This window comes from Leptonotus elevatus, chromosome 10 (assembly GCF_054856555.1).
Source record: "Leptonotus elevatus isolate MCC_2025b chromosome 10, RoL_Lele_1.0, whole genome shotgun sequence".
Taxonomy (NCBI): domain Eukaryota; kingdom Metazoa; phylum Chordata; class Actinopteri; order Syngnathiformes; family Syngnathidae; genus Leptonotus; species Leptonotus elevatus.
In genome coordinates this window covers 14,117,352-14,135,734 of record NC_141248.1, presented here as the reverse complement: position 1 = coordinate 14,135,734, position 18,383 = coordinate 14,117,352, and the positions used below count along the sequence as shown (strand labels likewise).

At 40.1% G+C, this 18,383-nt stretch overlaps 1 protein-coding gene across 2 annotated transcripts; it reads right to left on the bottom strand.

The window, feature by feature from the left end:
* Positions 1-42: 42 nt before the first annotated feature.
* fancd2 (FA complementation group D2) lies at positions 43-17,879 on the bottom strand. 2 transcript variants are annotated; one of them, XM_086086836.1, is made up of 44 exons: positions 17,772-17,879; positions 17,496-17,559; positions 16,368-16,502; positions 16,222-16,289; positions 15,273-15,379; positions 15,135-15,195; positions 15,005-15,057; positions 14,838-14,916; positions 14,587-14,711; positions 14,428-14,515; positions 13,739-13,843; positions 13,302-13,396; positions 13,119-13,230; positions 13,002-13,037; positions 11,734-11,880; positions 11,526-11,660; positions 11,312-11,443; positions 10,793-10,897; positions 9,938-10,047; positions 9,795-9,849; positions 9,561-9,680; positions 9,081-9,154; positions 8,854-8,997; positions 8,677-8,771; positions 8,477-8,592; positions 7,287-7,395; positions 7,114-7,212; positions 6,899-6,993; positions 6,402-6,566; positions 6,206-6,322; positions 5,727-5,855; positions 5,529-5,647; positions 5,305-5,415; positions 4,993-5,123; positions 4,799-4,898; positions 3,144-3,266; positions 2,972-3,065; positions 2,654-2,725; positions 2,515-2,553; positions 2,347-2,421; positions 2,189-2,263; positions 1,333-1,479; positions 1,172-1,258; positions 43-357 (listed from the first exon to the last, which is right to left on the bottom strand). In XM_086086836.1, exons 2-44 carry the CDS (start codon positions 17,557-17,559, stop codon positions 268-270), a joined length of 4,338 nt encoding a protein of 1,445 aa, XP_085942962.1. In that variant the 5' UTR covers positions 17,772-17,879; the 3' UTR covers positions 43-267. The 2 variants fall into 2 exon arrangements, with proteins under 2 accessions (XP_085942962.1, XP_085942963.1); XM_086086837.1 differs by lacking the exons at positions 43-357; positions 1,172-1,258; positions 1,333-1,479; ... (4 more) ...; positions 2,972-3,065; positions 3,144-3,266 and adding an exon at positions 4,245-4,695.
* Positions 17,880-18,383: the final 504 nt, after the last annotated feature.

Here is an 18,383-nt window from a genome sequence, read left to right as displayed (position 1 = left end):
TTCAGTCTAAATGTATTTGTTATTGCAATGAATGACAATAGAAACAAGTAACATTTTAATTTTTGGCAAAAACAAAAAAAAATTTTTAAAACAACATAAAAATACCATTGTGAACAAACAGTATCATGAAGAAGTTTGATTGTAAACCGTATAACTATGAATGTATTTATTGACATATTGAGAGCTTGAGCTGGATAGGCTCCAGCTCACCTGTGACCCCCACACATACGTCTGTTGGAAAATGTGCTGAAGAGATTTGTTGACGTATCAGTGTGTTTCAGAGTCATCCGTTTGATTCTCATCATCATTCTCCTCTCTGTTGCTCTTCCTTCTCGTCTCAGCATCGCTATCCTGCTCCTAAGGGAAATCACACAACTGACATTCTGAACCTCTTTGCATAACGCTGTGTTCATGTAAATCGTTATAAACGGCAGATAAGAGTCTGGGAACTGACAAAATAGCATTCACTTGCTAGAGGACTGCATAATAAATAACCCTGTTATCTTATCAGGCACACTAGGCTGTTTTACTTGCAACAGCCTGCTTTGGCAAGACGTTCTCAGCAGTAGCTGGAGGCTCTATTATGTATCGGACTTCACCCCTGCCAAACTACACGCTGCTCCGCACCCTTGTGTTTGCATAGCGACCTCGTTTTTTTTTTCAAGTGGTCCATTCAACCAACTCCACGTTATGTGCCTTGAATTCCTAAAGACATCAGACTGCTGTTGTGAAACGCACCGTAATGTTCCCTAATTACCAGATTGAAAACATTACTAATGCCTTCAGTTGTAAAAAAAAACAAAAAAAACAACAACAACAAAAACTGTTCAATTCAGGTCAACACTGATTTAGTGTAATGAAGCACAATTGGTTTGGTTTAATTAGTGCCAGTATTACATGCTGGACCTGAAAACTGATCAGCAAGTGAATAAATTATAAATGTTAAAAGTTATAAAAAAAAAATAAAGCTGTAATTCTAGAGATCTAAATAAAAATAAAAATAAATAAACATCTTTTACATTAAGTACTTTTCTTTTATTATTAAATTAAAAATAGCCTTCCCACTTTTTTTAAATAGTAATTTTAGACTAAAAGACACCCATACAACAAATAAAAAGGTACTTAAAATGTGTCCAGCTCATCCCTCTTTGTTGAAAGTGTTCATAAATACCTCATCCTCCGATTGGCCCTGGGGAGCCACTTGTTCTTCCTCTTCCTCCTCACTTTCTTGTGACTTTTGTGAAAGAATTTCTTCACCCTGCAGTATAGAAACACAGGTGCACATTATCGGATCAGTCCGCCAAAGTCAACACAAGTCAGGTGATGTTAAACCTTCAGATTGCGATTCTTGAGGTTTCCAATCCAAAAGGCCCCCTGGCAATTGTTGAGGGTGAGCATGGCCTTCACTCTGTAGACAAACAGCTCAAGGCTCTTCTTCAAAGCCGGAACGTGGTTGGTCAAACTTGTGTCCTGGTTGATCTGAGTATTGTGGAATATGCCAAGGAAAGTTTTGCTCATTATATCTTTCAATATAAACTGTCTGGCCCAAAGGGTTGAAGCATTGGATGCAATGAAGCAAGGAACAACGAAATTAGGTTAGCAAATTCTCATCAGCAAATTCTCATTTGCTATCTAGAAAAGCTGTTCCTCCTATTCAGGAATTCAAAGTATTAAACTAGTGAGATTACTGTAACAACTAAAAGTGGGCCAATAACTGCAATGCATAATTAATTCAGGAAGGACTATAGTGTAAGATTATCTTTCAGGAAGAAATGTGATGGTTAGCATTTGGTTACAGAGACTTTGGTAGTGAAAATAAGAGTCTCGTGACAGAGAGGTTGGTGATGTGAGCCTGTGGGAGCAGTACTCCCATGTGGCCACCAATTAAGTTGTTTTCTCCCCTGATGGCACAGTCATATGCTAAGTGCACAATGTTCATGATTCATTGGGCTCAAACAGCAGAAAGTGCTTCAGAGAACATGAGGCATCCTCTTCCCTCACTGATTGGCCACTACGTTCCACACGGTAACCCCACTGATACGTAGGGAGACAACAACAGCAGTGAACCCCTGAACTACAGAATGCGTGGGCGGATTGAGTGCAGTAAACGGTAAATGCAGGATCAATGGACTTTTTTTGGGGGGGGAGGCCAGACAGTGTAACAATATAATGTACTTAAGGCAGCAACCTTGGAGTGTCCACAAATGTGATGGAGCTGGCGAGTGCTGAGCTGGAAGGTCTTCAACAGGTTGTGCACGTCCTCCTAAGAAAAGAGACAACACCAGACATGGTCACCGCACTTCGTTTAGCACGTTTAATGTTCATACAGAGTCATTTCATACACACTTTGTGCCTTTTGAAACTGTAGTCGAGCAGCGGCATCCCCAACTTCAGGAAGGATTCCAAGAAAAGACGTCCATACTACCCATGAAGAAAATAAGCTTTATAGTACCGGTACATTCACAGTCTCCTTTAGAACATTCAAGTACAACTCAGCATGGGGATCAAACTCACCTTAAGGCACACGTTAAGGACAGGTCTCGAGTCAAACACCTGCTTGACAGGGTTAGAGACCAAAAAATGGAAATGAGTGAACTGACAAAGGAAATGGTTAAAAAAGAAGTAACAAGCAGAAGGCAAACATTGGACACACCTTTACAAGGTTGACCAGGATGTTAAAGTCCCGGACTGCCAGGGTCCATGTCAGCAGCTTCTCACTCTGGGCCTGAAGAGGACATGCATAAGTGATTAGGCACACCTGTGCAGTTGAATGAGTATTAACATTTGTGACTTTACAAATACTAATTTTTGATTGGCACTGTCAGAGAGGTATTGATTTAGCTAGTAAGGTAATTATAGTGATCAGTGTGCGACTATTTTTGTAAAGGCAGACAGCTCAAAATGGTGTACTTAATGTGGCTGGGTTGACTGTACAAGGATATGTTGTTTAGTGCGACATCTAGTGGCAGACCTCGCCACTGTCACTGATTTTGCCAGACGGAATCTTCCGGACCGATTTTTCCAGCTCTGCCATCAAAACTTTATAGAAGACCAGGAATGTCTGTCTTTGGGAAGAGAGTTGAAAATGAAACCTCACGTAAATCACAGAGGGTTGAGTGTGATGACGATGACGATGTATTTACCTGCTGAGCGTCGGCCAGGAGGCAGAGCTTTCGTCTTTTGAGGCGTTGATGATCTGAGGGAAGCCTTCATTAGCTATTTCTTCCACCGCCTTTAGAACATCGTCCACGTGTGCCAGGTAGATACTGCAAACAGAAAGAACTTGGGTTTAGACTGGCTTCTCTGTTTACAACAATGAACATTTACTGTATATTTTTCAAGCATATATTCAGAAGCTAAGCTAAGATCATAGCTTGTATAACTGAACTGATATGCCAATTTTTTTCTCTATTTTCTGATTACAATTGCCACCTTTCAGAGACACAAAATTAAGAACAGCTGATCAATATAATAGAGATAGACCGATAATTGGCCTTTTTTTTTTTTGATGGCCGATATAAGGTAAATCTAAAACCATTTTAATCTCGGAGCTATTTATTTAAATGTTCAGTTAACTTTATGAGATGCTACTAACCCTGTGAACCTTTTGAACCATTTGTTTTTGTTCGAAATTAAAATGAAGACATTTGAAAGTTTAAAAGTTCTAGTATTTTTAAATTTGGGGAAAAAATATTTACTGAAGAAAACTATAGAGCGCTATGGTATTTACTTGCTCAAGTTTCCATTTAACTTTTTAAGACGTACTGATAACCTTGGGAGCTCCCTGAACATTTTGAACAAATTATAGATAAGAAATTCAAAAGGATGTCAATTGTCTAAGATTTATTTTTTTTAATCTACATTTTGAAAAGTCTGAAAAATTGTTCAATAAACATGCTTTAAGACATTACAACAGTCAAGATTGGCATTTGAATATAAAAAAAAATTGACGCCAATATTCACCCCCCCCCCTTTTTTTTCTTTTTTTTTTTTACTATAAATGAATATCGGCTTATATCGGTTATCGGCCTCCTTGACTACTAATAATCATCATTGGTATTGGTCCTGAAAAAAATATCGGTCTAGCTCTACAATCTAATAATGAGACCCAATACAAGAGCTGTATGAAAAATTCCATCTTCACAAATATACTAAATAGGGTGCTTTCTATTTGGGGGGGGGGGGGGTCAAGGTGCCACAGCCTCACACTGACCTATCAAGACTTGAAGAGCATTAGTGAAGTGAGGCTGCATTCAAATTTTGCTATCGGTTTTACATTTGCAAACACCCCCTTCAATCTTCTTTCTTCTTTTCCCTTCAGGGGTCGCAACAGCAAATCAGTTTCCTCTATCTAACCCTGTCATCTGCATCCTGCGCTCTCACACCAACTACCTTCATGTCCTCTTTAACTACATCCATAAATCTCCTCTTTGGTCTTCCTCTAGACCTCCTGCCTGGCATTTGGAAACTCAGCATCCTTCTGCTAATATACTCACTATCTCTTCTCTGGACATGCCCAAACCATCTCAGTCTGGCCTCTCTGACTTTATAGCCTCTAACATGTGCTGTCCCTCTGATGTACTGATTCTATCCATCCTGGTCACTCCCAAAGAGAACCTCAGCATCTTCATCTCTGGTGGTAAGACCTCGCTGTTGTCACTGATTTTGCCAGACGGCATCCACCTTCAATGCTCACTTAAAAAAAAAGTTGTATTATTATGGCTGTGATTTGAAGTGGCGCATCAATGCAGTTGATCCTATTAGTGAGGTGTTTCTGATCATGTTTTAGTTGACATACCTGAGGAGCGTGTGAAGCGCTTCATTGAATTTGGTCCCTCGTTGCTTTTCACCACTGACTGTCAGCCATGATTGGCTAAGGAAGGCCCGTGCGAGAGAAGCTAAATGGACAAAATACCCAAGCAGCCGATCATTATGGAAGTCGGCTCGATAATAAAGTAGGAAATGTAATTGCTAGAAAGATGAAGGACCGACCAGTCTGCTCTCTATAAGCAGTAGCGTTGCCTCCTTTCTCGGAAACAGTGGACGACAGCTGAGAGAGGCACAGAGCTGAACTGAGATTTGGAATAGTGCTGCGGAAGTTCAGCAGATATTCAAAGCTGTGTCTGAGAAAAAAAAGACAACGTTCAGCATTTCAATATGTATTCAATGTGAATGAACAATCACTGCGTGACGAGATTTTTTAGTTCAGAAGACACGCAACAGTTTTGTTTTTGATTCAAATACTCCAGAAATTGGAAGTAGCGATACGAGCAAGAACATTCGTTCGCAAGCCTTCTCGCTCACTTAACAAGCAGCTCCAGGCTCAACTCAGCTTCTCCATCTTTTAGTCGACCCGCCAAAACTCCCAAGGCTTTCTTCAGTAAGCTCCGATGGTCGGGCTGGCTGAATCCAGACCTGCCATTTGAATGAGCACCCAAACACACACAAAGACTTGTCTGATCGAATGTACCTCGGGGGCACAAAAAAACACTGATCCCTGGTGCGAAGTACTGCTTTCTCCTGCTCACCAGCTGAAGATGGTGTTGAACACTTGCAGGAGAAGCTGACAGCAAGTAGATATTAACTGGTGCTCCTGAGCATCTGTGGTGGGCCCGTCCACAATACCGTCATTGTCAGAGAGCAACGTCTGAAGATGCAACAGAACCGGGCAGACAAAAGTTGAAATAAGGAGGATCCCCTTTTAATCCCAGTCTCTTCTTTTCTACCTGAAAATAGTTGTGACAGTTCTCCAAGTGGGAGCAGAGGGCAGGCAGCATCTGGACACAGAAGGAAGCTACATCCTTGGGGCTTTTCTGTTGCAGGTGGGAGAAGCCCATGCTCTTGTCGGCCCTCGCCTGTCGCCATATAAATGACAATGAATAGAGAAGAATGGCTTTGTATGAAAGGCTATAGGTACCAATCCAAGCTATATATCATTGTAAAATAGTATTCAATGGTTTTTTTATTCCCCCACACAACTTTAATAACCACGTCATTTCGTAGAAATGTTCTTATTTCCACAAATGAACACGTTGACCACTTTTCAGATCAGATTTAAAGAGGAACTCAAGTCAAAAAATATTCTTGACTATTTATGATCAGTGCTATATTCTCTGGTAATGGATGCGATTTAGGTAGTCCAGGTGTATTTAATGCTGTGACCTGTGGAGTCTATTTGTGTGCTGTTGTTCTGGCAGTTATGCACCTTGAGAAAAGGCATTCTCTTGGCCAGGGCGGCCGTCAGACGAAACTCCAGTTTGCGAAGCATATCTTCCAGCAGGAAAACCAGCTCTGCCGGACCCAAAAGAACCTCCTGGTTCTCCTAAAGGAGATTCAAAACATACAGTGTGCTTTTGGTTTTAATTTTGGGGTCCCCCTGGAAAGGACACCTTGTCTCACACCTTGGCGCCGACATCAGGGTCCAGCGTTAAGCGGGCTCGCAAGCCACATTGCAGCACACTGAGAATCTCCATGTCAAGCTCTCTGAAAAATGGCCTGTAGGATGCCAGGTTGACTCCTTGTCGGGCATCCTTCTCTTTCTCTTTCTCCCTCTCCTTCTCTGGATCCTTTAAGAACATGTACAGGCTCGTTACTTATAAGTGGTCCATAAGTCAAGTGTACAAGAAAATTATACATTTTTATTGGTAGTGTGTTAGCTCAAATTTAGTTACTTGTAAGCCTACATCTAAATTAACTTTTGTTGTTGTTGTTGTTGCAAGTTTCTATTTTGTTTACCGTGATCATCTAAACCAAAGCAGAAATGCGCTCACTTCAAATTTGACCAAGTTTAGGCTGACTTAGCTTCCACCCCATTCATGCACATAAAAGCTAAAGGCAGAACTCAAAAACATCCACCCCCTAAGTCAATACTGGAATACAATTTGTATTCATTGTTCACCTGCTGTGTTTCATCTTCTGGCGTCTTGTCCTCCCCCGGAAAGCTGCCTTGAGAGGAATTCTTCCCAGGCGCCTTCCTCTTCTTTCCAGAACCATCTTGAAAGCATATTCAAAAAGACACCCTCGGCTCTCAGTGCCTTTTCCCTTCCTTGGATGTTTTTCTCTTTTTAAATAATAGAGCAATAATATAAAATATCTCCAGTGCCGTTTGCTTACCTTTCTTTGTCTTATTCAAAGGAGCGGCGGTGCTGGGTACAATCATGTCTGTGCTCTCTCCATCAAAATTAGCAACAGGGGGAACATAGCCAGGAGTAACTAAAAGCAAGAGTGTCATTTGAAAACTCACTGAGGCCTGTAATGAGAGTCGATACTGTGCATGTGATGCCCACCGGCTAAAGCCCTCTCCAACAGGGTGTGAAGGTAGGTAATGTTCTGCAGACGGGTCATCACTTTCATCTTCATGTCTTTGTCCTTCATCTTACAAAAGGCATTTACCACCTGCCAACAGACACAACAGCCGTTATGGTGACGGGCTGTACAAGTGGACAATTTTGACATCTATGTCAGTATATCTGTTAGTTTAAAGTTCAAATTAAAGTGGTGGCCATTTTGAGTCAATGCAAGACCTATGTATGATTCACTAAATAAGACCACTTGAGTTGGTGGTATGGCCTCTACCTGATTCTATATCACAATATTGTAAGAAATTCTGCTCTATTTGTTATGTACTCTATAAGAGGAAATATGGTGGACTCATGGCCAGCATGTTTGCCTCCCAGCTCTGAGGTTTAAATTTCGACTCTGGCCTTGTTCTCTCTCAGTTTTCTTCAGTCACTCCAGTTTCCTCCCTGATTCCGAAAACATTCATGTGAGGTTTGGAAGATTTTAAATTGTCCATAAGTGAGAATTTGAGTGTGAATGGTTGTTTGACTTTGTCTTTAGCTGCCCTTCAATTGGCTGGCGACCAGTCGAGGGTATACCCCAACTCCTGTTGAAAGTTAATTGGGATATACAGAATCCAGTAGAGGTGGGAATTTCTGAATGTCTCACGATTTGATTCCGATTTTTGGGTCTGCGATTCGATTCATAATCGATTTTTGATTAAGAACGATTTTTGCTTCAAAATGATTTGATTGACAATGATTTTTGCTTCAATCTATAGATGTGCAAGGAATTGTAATGATCTACTCTAGTTTGACTCACTAATGCTAATTAGCGCGCTACTTGCGTCACTTTTATCATTCAAAAGAACAGCTCCACACTGCAAAAAAAATTTTGGAATAACTTGATTGTGACTTTTTCCTTCCACTCTCTAATGTGGCTACAACTTAACAGTGTATTAGACCACGTGAAACCACACTGCCCCCAAGTGGCCAAATTGGGTACAACACAAACAGCGCTCCCAATAAAAGGCACACACAGACAAAGGCAAGACAGTATCAAATAATTTAAATAAAATCGATTTTGGGACATTTAAAATCGATTCTGAATCGTACTAAATAAGAATCGATTTTTTGGCACACCCCTAGAATCCAGGTCATCAAATGTATGACTAGGACACCTTTCCATGTGCAGTTACCTCTCTGAACCAGTTGATGGTGTGAAATAGCAGAGTGCAAATGAACTCCTTCTCCACTTTGGACAGGCTGTCTATTTTTTCTACAACATCCATGTCTGTTAGGATGAGAGGGCAACCTGGAATCCCCAAAACATGCACACACATTTATTAATGTTTTTTAACAAATGCTCAATAAATAATCATTCTAATTATTTTCTCACCCAATAATGCATCGATCTCCTCTAAATCTCCTTGGTTCTGTTTCTCCTCACAAAAGCGCAGCAGGCGGAAAAATGGGGACAAACAGAGAGAACTCCTGATGACAAAAAAAAAAGTGTTCAATTCACCGGATGTCAGTTAAATATGGAATCTAGGAAAATGACATCAAAGTAGCCGACTTGTTATCCTTCTTATCCCGACTATGCTGCTCCGCCCTGCTGAGCATGTCTTTGGCCAGCAAAGGCATCAAGTTGATGGCAATGCCTCCTTGACTCTCATCCTGATCAAGGTCATACATGACGCGGGCTGGGAAAGAGAAGGACCTGCGACCATAACCAGCATTAACACAGAAGGGTTAATTATCAAAGGCACAGATGAAGTTGAGTTCCAGTTGCTGATCACTGACCCTGATATTTCTGGACCCAGATCCACCACAAAGTCACCCTGGAAGACATCTAAGACTCTGTTGCAGATCTTTTCCTGCACATGAAGAAAAAGAATAGCACACCACACTGAATAAAGAAATGTCATTGGTTGAATGCAGAGAGACACTGAATTATGGCTATTGTCAAGAAAATTATTTTTCTTTCTCTGCTTCTGCTCGTTTTAACCAGCAGTGCCATCAATAATTGCACTAAGGCATAAATGTTCAAATTTTTAGTTGTTTTTTTCTAAACATTTTTTTAATGGATTCCAGATCAAAGATGAGCTCATCAACAGAATAATAAAGATGTTTTACGGCAAAACACCATCAAAGCATCCATCAGATTTCTCTGATATCCCTATACAATCAACTCAGAACTCCATTTGCATGGCTTATAGTGATCTAAACCTGCAGCACAAAACACACAGTTTCTTGTTTGGAAGATTTGGTAGTCCTACTTACCTGTACTTGTGGGTCCAGAGAGGAAGTTTGAATCAGATTGGCCAGCTCATCACAGTACAAAGCAGCAGCTTCAGGTGACGTCTCACTACTGGACTGCACCAACTCCAACAGGGCTGACAACTGCAACAAGAAAAGAAACCATACATTTTGTCCAACAAACTTCAACTGGAATGAACCGCTACAAACACAAATATGAATGAAACAAAGTATACAGCAACTTGTCTTTATGTGTACCTGTCTGAATGTCTCGGGTGGTAATGATTTGTCCTGAGTATCTTCGGCTTTAGGTCTAATTGTGCAGAGCGTGATGGGGAAATAAAATGAACAGGCATAATAAAAAAAAAACACAACAATAATCTGTGAGGAAAAGCTCTTACGCGATGGCCCCCATGCTGCCTATGATCATAACGCCACCGATGATCCCGATGCGCTTGTACTTGGGCACGGTGCTGGAGAGTTGTTTGCGGATCACAATGTGCATGTCGTCCTGAAGGGAGGGAGGGAAAGAATGTCAGACGCAGGTCCAAAGTTATTACAAATAGGGCTGAACGATTTGGAAAAATAATCGAATTGCGATTTCACCCCCCCCCCCCTCTCAATATTGTGACTGTAATTTTTGGCCTTTTTTTTCTTCTTACCTTTATTCTAACTTGTCCCCTTCAGATGCTAGGTAAATGCAGTATGTGGAATTTGTATCAAATTTATGGTGGAACAATTTTTCTGTACAACATTGGTGTTTTGTATACTGCCTCTGTGGCAATTATTTATTTTGACATCACTTTACCCATCGAGTTTTCTTTTCTTTTGCTGTCCTGTATTTTATACTCATGAGATTTCCATGACAATGTTTGTTTATCTGGTCCATTTTATTTTTACAATTTAATCAAACTTATTGGTGCTGTGATTTATGTGCGTGTGTGATGTTGGTATTATTTATTGGCAAAATGTGTCCTTCCATAATTAGGTCTTCCTGAAGTAGATAAATTGAGGTGATATAGATATGTATTTTCATGTATTTCCAAAAGGCAAACTGTAATATGCGCTTGCACCCATGTAGTGCGTGAGAGAAAGAAAGAAGAGAGAGGCTGTCTTCCATTTTTTTCCTCTTCCCTCAAATTGCAACCAATTATTTTAAAATTGCTTTCTACTACATTGCATTGCAATGTCAGTTTGATTTCAATTAATCACTCATCCCTAATGACAAATGTCCCAAATAAATGATGAGTAAACACCTGAATGTGTGAGCCTTGTTGTGATCCAAAAGCCAGCCCGCTTAGCAGATGGAAAAGTCTGCGAATTTGCTGAGGTGAAAGATTGTCCAGGTAGTCCAGAATTCCCTGCAGAAAATATTGGTGTTACAGTAATTAGTTGTGACGAGGCTGACAAATTTGTCGTCGCATCAGAAGAATGACAGAGACAAATGTTATCAATCTTGGTGGAAAAAAAGAGAAGATCGCTCTTCTTTACCAGAACGGCATTTTCTAACATTTTTATTACATAAGCAAAAACTGAACCTATAAATACTTAGGGAATAAAATTTATTGAATCGATGTAAAATTTGACATAAAAATCACTATATTAGGCAGCAATTTAAAGAAACTCCTTGACAAGGATAATAATATAGGTAATTGGTAATAGGACGGGCCTGGGGGTGTCTACCGTCTTTGGAAGAAAGCATCACTCTGCTTTCCTTTCATCTACATAACTTTTTTTCTGTTTCACGACGGCAGATAAAACGACCTTCGCCTGACCTTGACAAATACAGCATACGGTCCCATTTCAGCAGGTTTTTCAGTAACCAGACCGCAGAGCAGCTCCAGGGCCATGTCCACCTCGCCGCCAACACCACTGCAGACGTGGGTCACCAGTGAGCCCACAACCTCCTTCAACAGAGTAGTACATGAGGCATAGTTTATATTTTTAAAAAGATGAGACACATTTGTGTATTTAAACAAAAATGCTAACCTGTTGGCAATATGTACCAAAAGCAGTGAAGGAATGCCGATACATGTGCCCGGCAAACGGGACCACGCACGGGTCTGGCGAGCGCAGCAAACTCTGAGCCAGGGCTAGGATGGAGGCAAAATATCCCCGTAGGACCTGAACCCAGGAAGAAACCCGCACGTCAAATAAATTAAAATCCTCCCAATCGTGCGTCAGTGAAAGCACTTGCCTGCTTGTTATCCTTAAAGGTCTTCTGTAGCAACGCTTCGGAGATCAGGCCAGTCCTCACTTTCATCTTCAGCACCTTCTCGGCACCCCGGCGACTCTGGTTGGCGTTAGTGGAGTGGAGGATGAACAGCACCAGCAGATCGATCACCTGGAGTAGCAGCAACAAGATTTTATAATATAGGTAACGCACAGATGACACAAAAAATCCAGAACACATTTCTGGTGGAAGTTTAAACATTGACTGCTTCAATAAAAGTTTTCGTATAGAACGAAGAGCAATTTAATAATTACAGACCTGTATCCAACTTGCCGTTTTTAAGTAAGATTTTAGAAAAAAATTGTTTTATCCAATTAAATTATTTTTTAGATACTAAAACCTGACTAATATTTCTATTAAAATATTAGTCTGGTTTTAGGATGAACCATAGTACCAAGATTTTAAATGAATCAGGTGTGATAGAGACCTGAAAAACTTAGTCTTGGTGCTACTGGATTTAAGTGCTGCTTTTGATACGGTAGATCGCCACATTTTATTAAACACTTAGAAGCCAGGTGGGAATCTCTGGTACTGCTTTTTACTGGTTTTATTCCTATCTCACAGATCGATATTTCTTTGTAAGTATGGATACATGTTCCTCTGGAACCCATGGAATTAAATGTGGGGTTCCCCAAGGTTCAATTTTAGGCCCATTACTTTTTAATCTTTACATGTTTCCCTTGATTTCATTGTTTAGCACCTTGAGTTGCATTTTAATGTATGAAAGGTGCTTTATAAATAAAGTTTGATTTAATTTGATTTCAGTTTAAATTTTCAGGGTTGTAAATAAAATGAAACTTTTGTGTATTGATTTTTTTTTCACAATAAAAAAGTGTAAAAGCACAAACATATTTTAACGAATATTGAAGTGGCAACTTTTGAGTAATTTTTGGCCTCAACATGATCCAATATAAGAACTGCATCTAAGATTCCACTTAAACAACAATAGTATCAGTTTTGTTTAAAAATGTCAAATAATTATTATTTGCATAGCAGTGTTTTACTATGATAAATCACTGAACAGCAAACGACAACCACAATACTAAAGAGTACTTAACATTTGATTAAATAAATTATTCTCTAACAGCGTCAATCGAAACTTTGCATTAGGTTGCGCAAGTGTATTTTATTCCTCGATTTCCATACGTGTGTGTCTACAATGAAACTATGGCCAGTAGATAACAACTGCGTTAGACGTATCCCGTTCATTGACTTAAAAGTATGACATTCACCTTGTGGTCCACCACTTCTTCCACAGATTCGATTGCCTGTGGAAAAAAAAACAGTAGTGCCATTGAAATATCTGGTTTTGTTTAAAACAGGAAGAACAGTTATTAACAATTGTACACCTTGAGCCAGGCTTCAGATATGGTTTTCTGGAAGCGCACTGCTGACTTGATGGCATCCACAATCAGTGTAATGACATCCGGGCTGCCAGTCGTTGCTGTCGTCGAGTTGGACCTGATCCACGCAAAAGACTTATTAAAATTAGGCTTTAGCAGCATCATTTATGTCTGATATGTGAGTCATACGTTGCTGCTCCTTTGCTCTTCCGACGGCTCTGGGACAGCACAGAAGGGAGAACACACTGCTCCAGTTCTAGTTTCTGACGGAGCTCACACACCACCTGCCAAAAAATAAATATTGCATGATTATACACTCATAGGCCACTTTCACACTTAGCTATGCACCACACATTCTATTGTGATCCAATACAACAGCTGCCTTTAATGCTCACATTTTAACAATACAGTATAGTCAAAAAAGCTATTACTTTAATATTGCATTTGTTCATATGGTTGTAGTTTGGAGTGGTGTACAAAACTGAGGATTATTCTTGAATAAAAAAAGAGGTTTTGTTATCATGTTGTCATTAGATTATGCTTTGGCCATGGAGTGCACTTGGAAAACATGAATATGTTTTGTTTTATCCATAAACAAAACGTGCTTTTGATGCTAGCGCTCTGACCTCGTATGCATCAGATGCCGAGATGGAATGCAGAATAAATTTGACCACCACAGGCAGGTCTTCCAGTTGCACGGCGGTCAAGGTGGCCATAACGGCACCACGAACCTGAAACATTAACACAAAAACACTGAAAATAGATGGTTGTTGACATAAAATGACTGTAATTCTTAAATGGTAAAAACCTACATTTAAATCCACACTTTGATCACATTAAATTATTTTTAATCCATTGTAGTGCCTTAGGAAGGCAAATTAATTTAAAAGAAAATCCCAATACTTCTGGACATAACATACAGCAGTTGACTTCTCTGAAATGGGGTACGTGCATACCAATAAACTCAAATTAATAAGAACCCATTTGAGTTTGTTCATATCCCGCGAACATTTAATCGACCTTATCATCATAAACACCAACCACACAGTTTGGGAATAGTTATATAAAGACATCATAGATGACTTTCATCAAGGAAGGGCAGAAGGCCACACATAATTTAACAATTGAATCCAGTATTTAAAAAAAAAAAAGTACACTGGGGAATATTTAAATATAAATATTTATATTCTAATTAAGAAGGTTGCCTTATTTTTTATGCGGTACTAAACAATAATAAACTATACACTGACATTGTTAACTTTCGGCAACAACAATACAAAGACTGACTGTTCATGAACTGCATTTGAGTAAGTACCTCAGTCAGCAACGAGGAGCTGAGGTTCAAGCTTGACAGCGCATCCAGGATTGCCACAGTCAACTGAGTGTTCTCCTTCAGCAGAGAACTGCATGGGTGAGAATTGTTCAGCAACATGGTCGCTGATTATGATTCTAGCTGCTAGTCTCCAGCACGTACTTCAGCTCCCCGGCTATATCAATGTGCTGCGAGTCGTCCAGTATCTCTGGCAGGCTGGTGATGATATCACGCTGGACGTCCACCGGTGCCACTGCCAGCAGCTCCATGAGCTTGGCCGCCAGCTCCTACATTAGACACACACACACACATTAAAAACGCAGAAGTACCCAATTAGCATTCAGCATCTGTGAGCGCCTAATCAGAACGTTCACAGAGCAAACAATTGAACCTGTCGTTAAAGAAATGACTACCTTGCTTTCCACAACTCTGTCAAGCCACTTGAGCTGGTTGATGATAATGCGCGGAATACTGAGCCCGACATCGTCAGCACTGTGAGACAGAACAAAAAGTACCATGACAATTATATTTTACTTTACTTAAAGAAATGAATAGCAAGATCTTTAATATTCAGTCTGACCTGTTGAGCATATATTCAGGTAGTTTCTCAAGCAACGTGTTAATGATAAGTGTCTATATCAAGGAGAGGAGCAGACATCAGTGGTGCATATCCGAAACACATTCTCATTTATATTCGGGACCAGTCGTACCTGAAGCATGTCAATGCCAAGCAGCATGCGCAGCAGGCTTTCCTGGAAGGAGCTGACGAAGCTGCAAAAAGAACAAGTGCGTGTCAAGTACATCTCCGGATGCTACTACCACACGTTCGTGTTGAATTTGAAAGTCACCTGGAGTCATCATCGGGCAGTCTTGGAACACAAGGAAGGAGGCAATTTCGAAACCTGTCGGTGTCCTCAATATGAGACTGCAGTCCACTGATGAATTCCTGTACAATCTGTGCAATGACATGCCAATTGATCTTTAATCACCAATGATCAATGTTTGCTTTAATGTTGTGTGTTTGTATGCATCTTGTTGCTTAAAGCTTAATAACAAGAGCCATAATTACTCTACCAAGTACCATATTTTTCGTACCATAAGTCGCACTTTTTCCCCATAGTTTGGCTGGTCCTGCGACTTAATTGTGGTGACTTTTCTTCGGTGGTTGGCAAATACTTTTGGTAAGACATCTTCTTTAGCATGCAGAAGAAGGTGGCGGTAATGCAGCAAAAGTATTTGTCAACTGCCAAAAGTGTAGTAGAAGAAGAAATAGCTGTAGTCATGGCAACTACCGGTAATGTGACATATCGCTATTTTAGCATGTGGCTTAAACCACAATCCTACCTTTGGCCACAATGCAACGCAGGAGTCTAATTAAGGTAAGCCATTTTAAACTAAAAAAGGAAAATAATTTGTTAATAGTAGAAGTGGAAGTGTAGGGATCAGGTGGATTTGGAAATCTTCATTGTTTGTGTTCGGAGAGGCTCCCATTAACTTCCAAACATAGCCTGTTACAAACCAATCAGCAGCTCGTACTTCCACTGCTTCAATCTGTATGGTCTGATGCACTGGCCTCCGGCTCAGAATGGTCATCTTGTATAATACATTTCCCTATAATAATATGACTTATACTCCAGAGCGACTGTTTTTTTTTTTTATGATGCATTTTTTGACTGGAGCACATGCAAATATTCCTCCCACAAAATGTTGGTGACAAACAACACAACAACATTAACTCAAATCTCTGCTTTTTTTCCCCTTCAAATTCATATCAGAGATGTTTAAGTGTATACTCACACCAGGGTACCTCGGACTCTTCTGTAGCTTTTGCGTTATCCTTTTTTGAAACACCACCTGATCAACAGCTGGAGAGAGATAGAGGCACGAAAAAAAATGAATGGTGGGTTACATTTTAACAACCGGACACGTTTTTTTTAATTTACCAATCTCGTTGGAGGCACTGCCATGAGTCAACGTGACGCCCGCCTCTCGTACAATCTTACTAAAAGCACTTTCAGCTATCTCTTCTGGCGCAGACACTTTAGACTGGCGACCAGTGGTGCGACTCTTCTTTGACTCTGTGTGCAAACAAAACAAAACAAAAGAAATAGGCATATAGTGTTGTGGGATACGGACAATACAATTGCTTGTATTACTGATTTAATTAAAGGAACCTTATTTTGCATTTAACTGCTGATGGTAAGCTACCATTGAGGCATGTCAAATCCTACCCTAAGTCTATTAATTAAAAGCACAGTGCCTGGTGACCAGTCTCGGGGATAGTCTCCAACTCACTGATGACCCTAGGGATTATGGATGGATGCATCGTGGGCCTGGATTTAGACATCTGTGGGCTGTTAGGGGCGGGGCCTGGGGGAATTGACTGTTGTGACATCAGCAAAGATGAAAGAGCAAAGGCACAGTGCAGCTTGAAGGTTGGCTAAAGTCAGTGAATCTCAGTGAGTTTTAACTGATAGCAACTCGTATAAATGTGAATTCTATTGCCACTCACGGTAAAAACCGCTGAGCGACTGTAATCTTGACAACACAAGAGGGCCTTATATTGAACAAGAAGATCCGATGAACAATGGCCAACATAAGCAAAAACTGTTGACATGAATATGGTCTTTGTCCGTGCTCACAAAACAATTACATTTTTGGATGTCAGGATAATTGAACACTCTAAATTGTCCATAGCTACATATGAAACGTTTGCGTTTATATGTGCAACATATGAAACGTTTGCGTTTATATGTGCAACTGGTCAAACTGATTGGTGACCAGTAATTACTTAAGCAAAGTAATATTATGTTTAATTATATTTAAGTAAATTCATTTTCTTTTCGGTATATCTTTTATTTCTAAATAGTTCAAGAGTTTTTTCAAAGTTTAATAAATCAGTCAATTTCACAATGTGTACAACTGGGGGGGGGGGGGAACTACTGTACTGATCTACGCCAACGACATATAGTGACAGACAAAACAATTAAAAGCTATTGCATTATTTCAGCATTTATACTTTTTGTGACCACTTTGTTTGTAAATGTGCCTGGGATATTGCATTAACTTACTAGTAGAAGAAGGGGCGTGTTGCTCTCCATTATCCACAGGCGAGCTTCGTCTTTTCCGCAACATCTGGTAGACAGAAACACAAAGTTTGCTACATACAAGACCAAGCTAATAACGAAGCTTGTTACTCCAAACAACTCGTTACGTTACACAGCAACGGCAAGAGATATAGCCGAAGTTAGCATGTCATGTCGAACGGCAGCAACCGTAACATGCCGATCATTCGAGGGTGTCCGTTATAACAACGTTCCGCTTTTGACAATCATAGGAAATATAACCTTGATAAGCTGTTTGACACGAAAAACTGGTCCCCCACAGACGACCTTTTCACTGCGACAAACCTTACAGAATATAATTCGCGCCAATTATAATACGTCACCTGTCGGGCTAAGGGACTATCTGCCATTACATGGTGGAAGTGTGTATATAGAATCACGGAAATGTGTAATTTTTCAACTATATAACCTACATATTGCATATTTAAATGTATTATACTACTCAAATCTCCTGTCATGCAATGGCAAAATATTTTTTTTCCCGGTAAAATACATTTTAATTATAAAAATAAATAAATAAATAAAAAATGCAAACGGTTTCTGGTTCAAGTGTATAGCTTGATTTAGTTATATTGTGGTCTTGGCTGGGCGGTAGCCTGAACTTGCTAATGACATTTACCTACTCCGGCACAGACTGCGCTGATAAACAGACACACCCCAAAACACGGTACCTCCACAAGCACATCCGACAAAGAGGATAGAGAGAGAGAGAGAGAGAGAGAGAGAGAGAGAGAGAGAGAGAGAGAGAGAGAGAGAGAGAGAGAGAGAGAGAGAGAGAGAGAGAGAGAGAGAGAGAGAGAGAGAGAGAGAGAATTCCTGTATTATTATAAATAT

Coding starts and splice junctions, on each gene's coding strand:
- fancd2 (XM_086086836.1), bottom strand. CDS start 17,559: ATGTTGCGGAAAAGACGAAGCTCGCCTGTGGATAATGGAGAGCAACAC. Junction 7,396..8,476: donor CCATCAACTGGTTCAGAGAG/GTAACTGCACAT, acceptor GTCTGTTGGCAG/GTGGTAAATGCCTTTTGTAA. Junction 1,480..2,188: donor ACATTTGTGGACACTCCAAG/GTTGCTGCCTTA, acceptor CACAATACTCAG/ATCAACCAGGACACAAGTTT.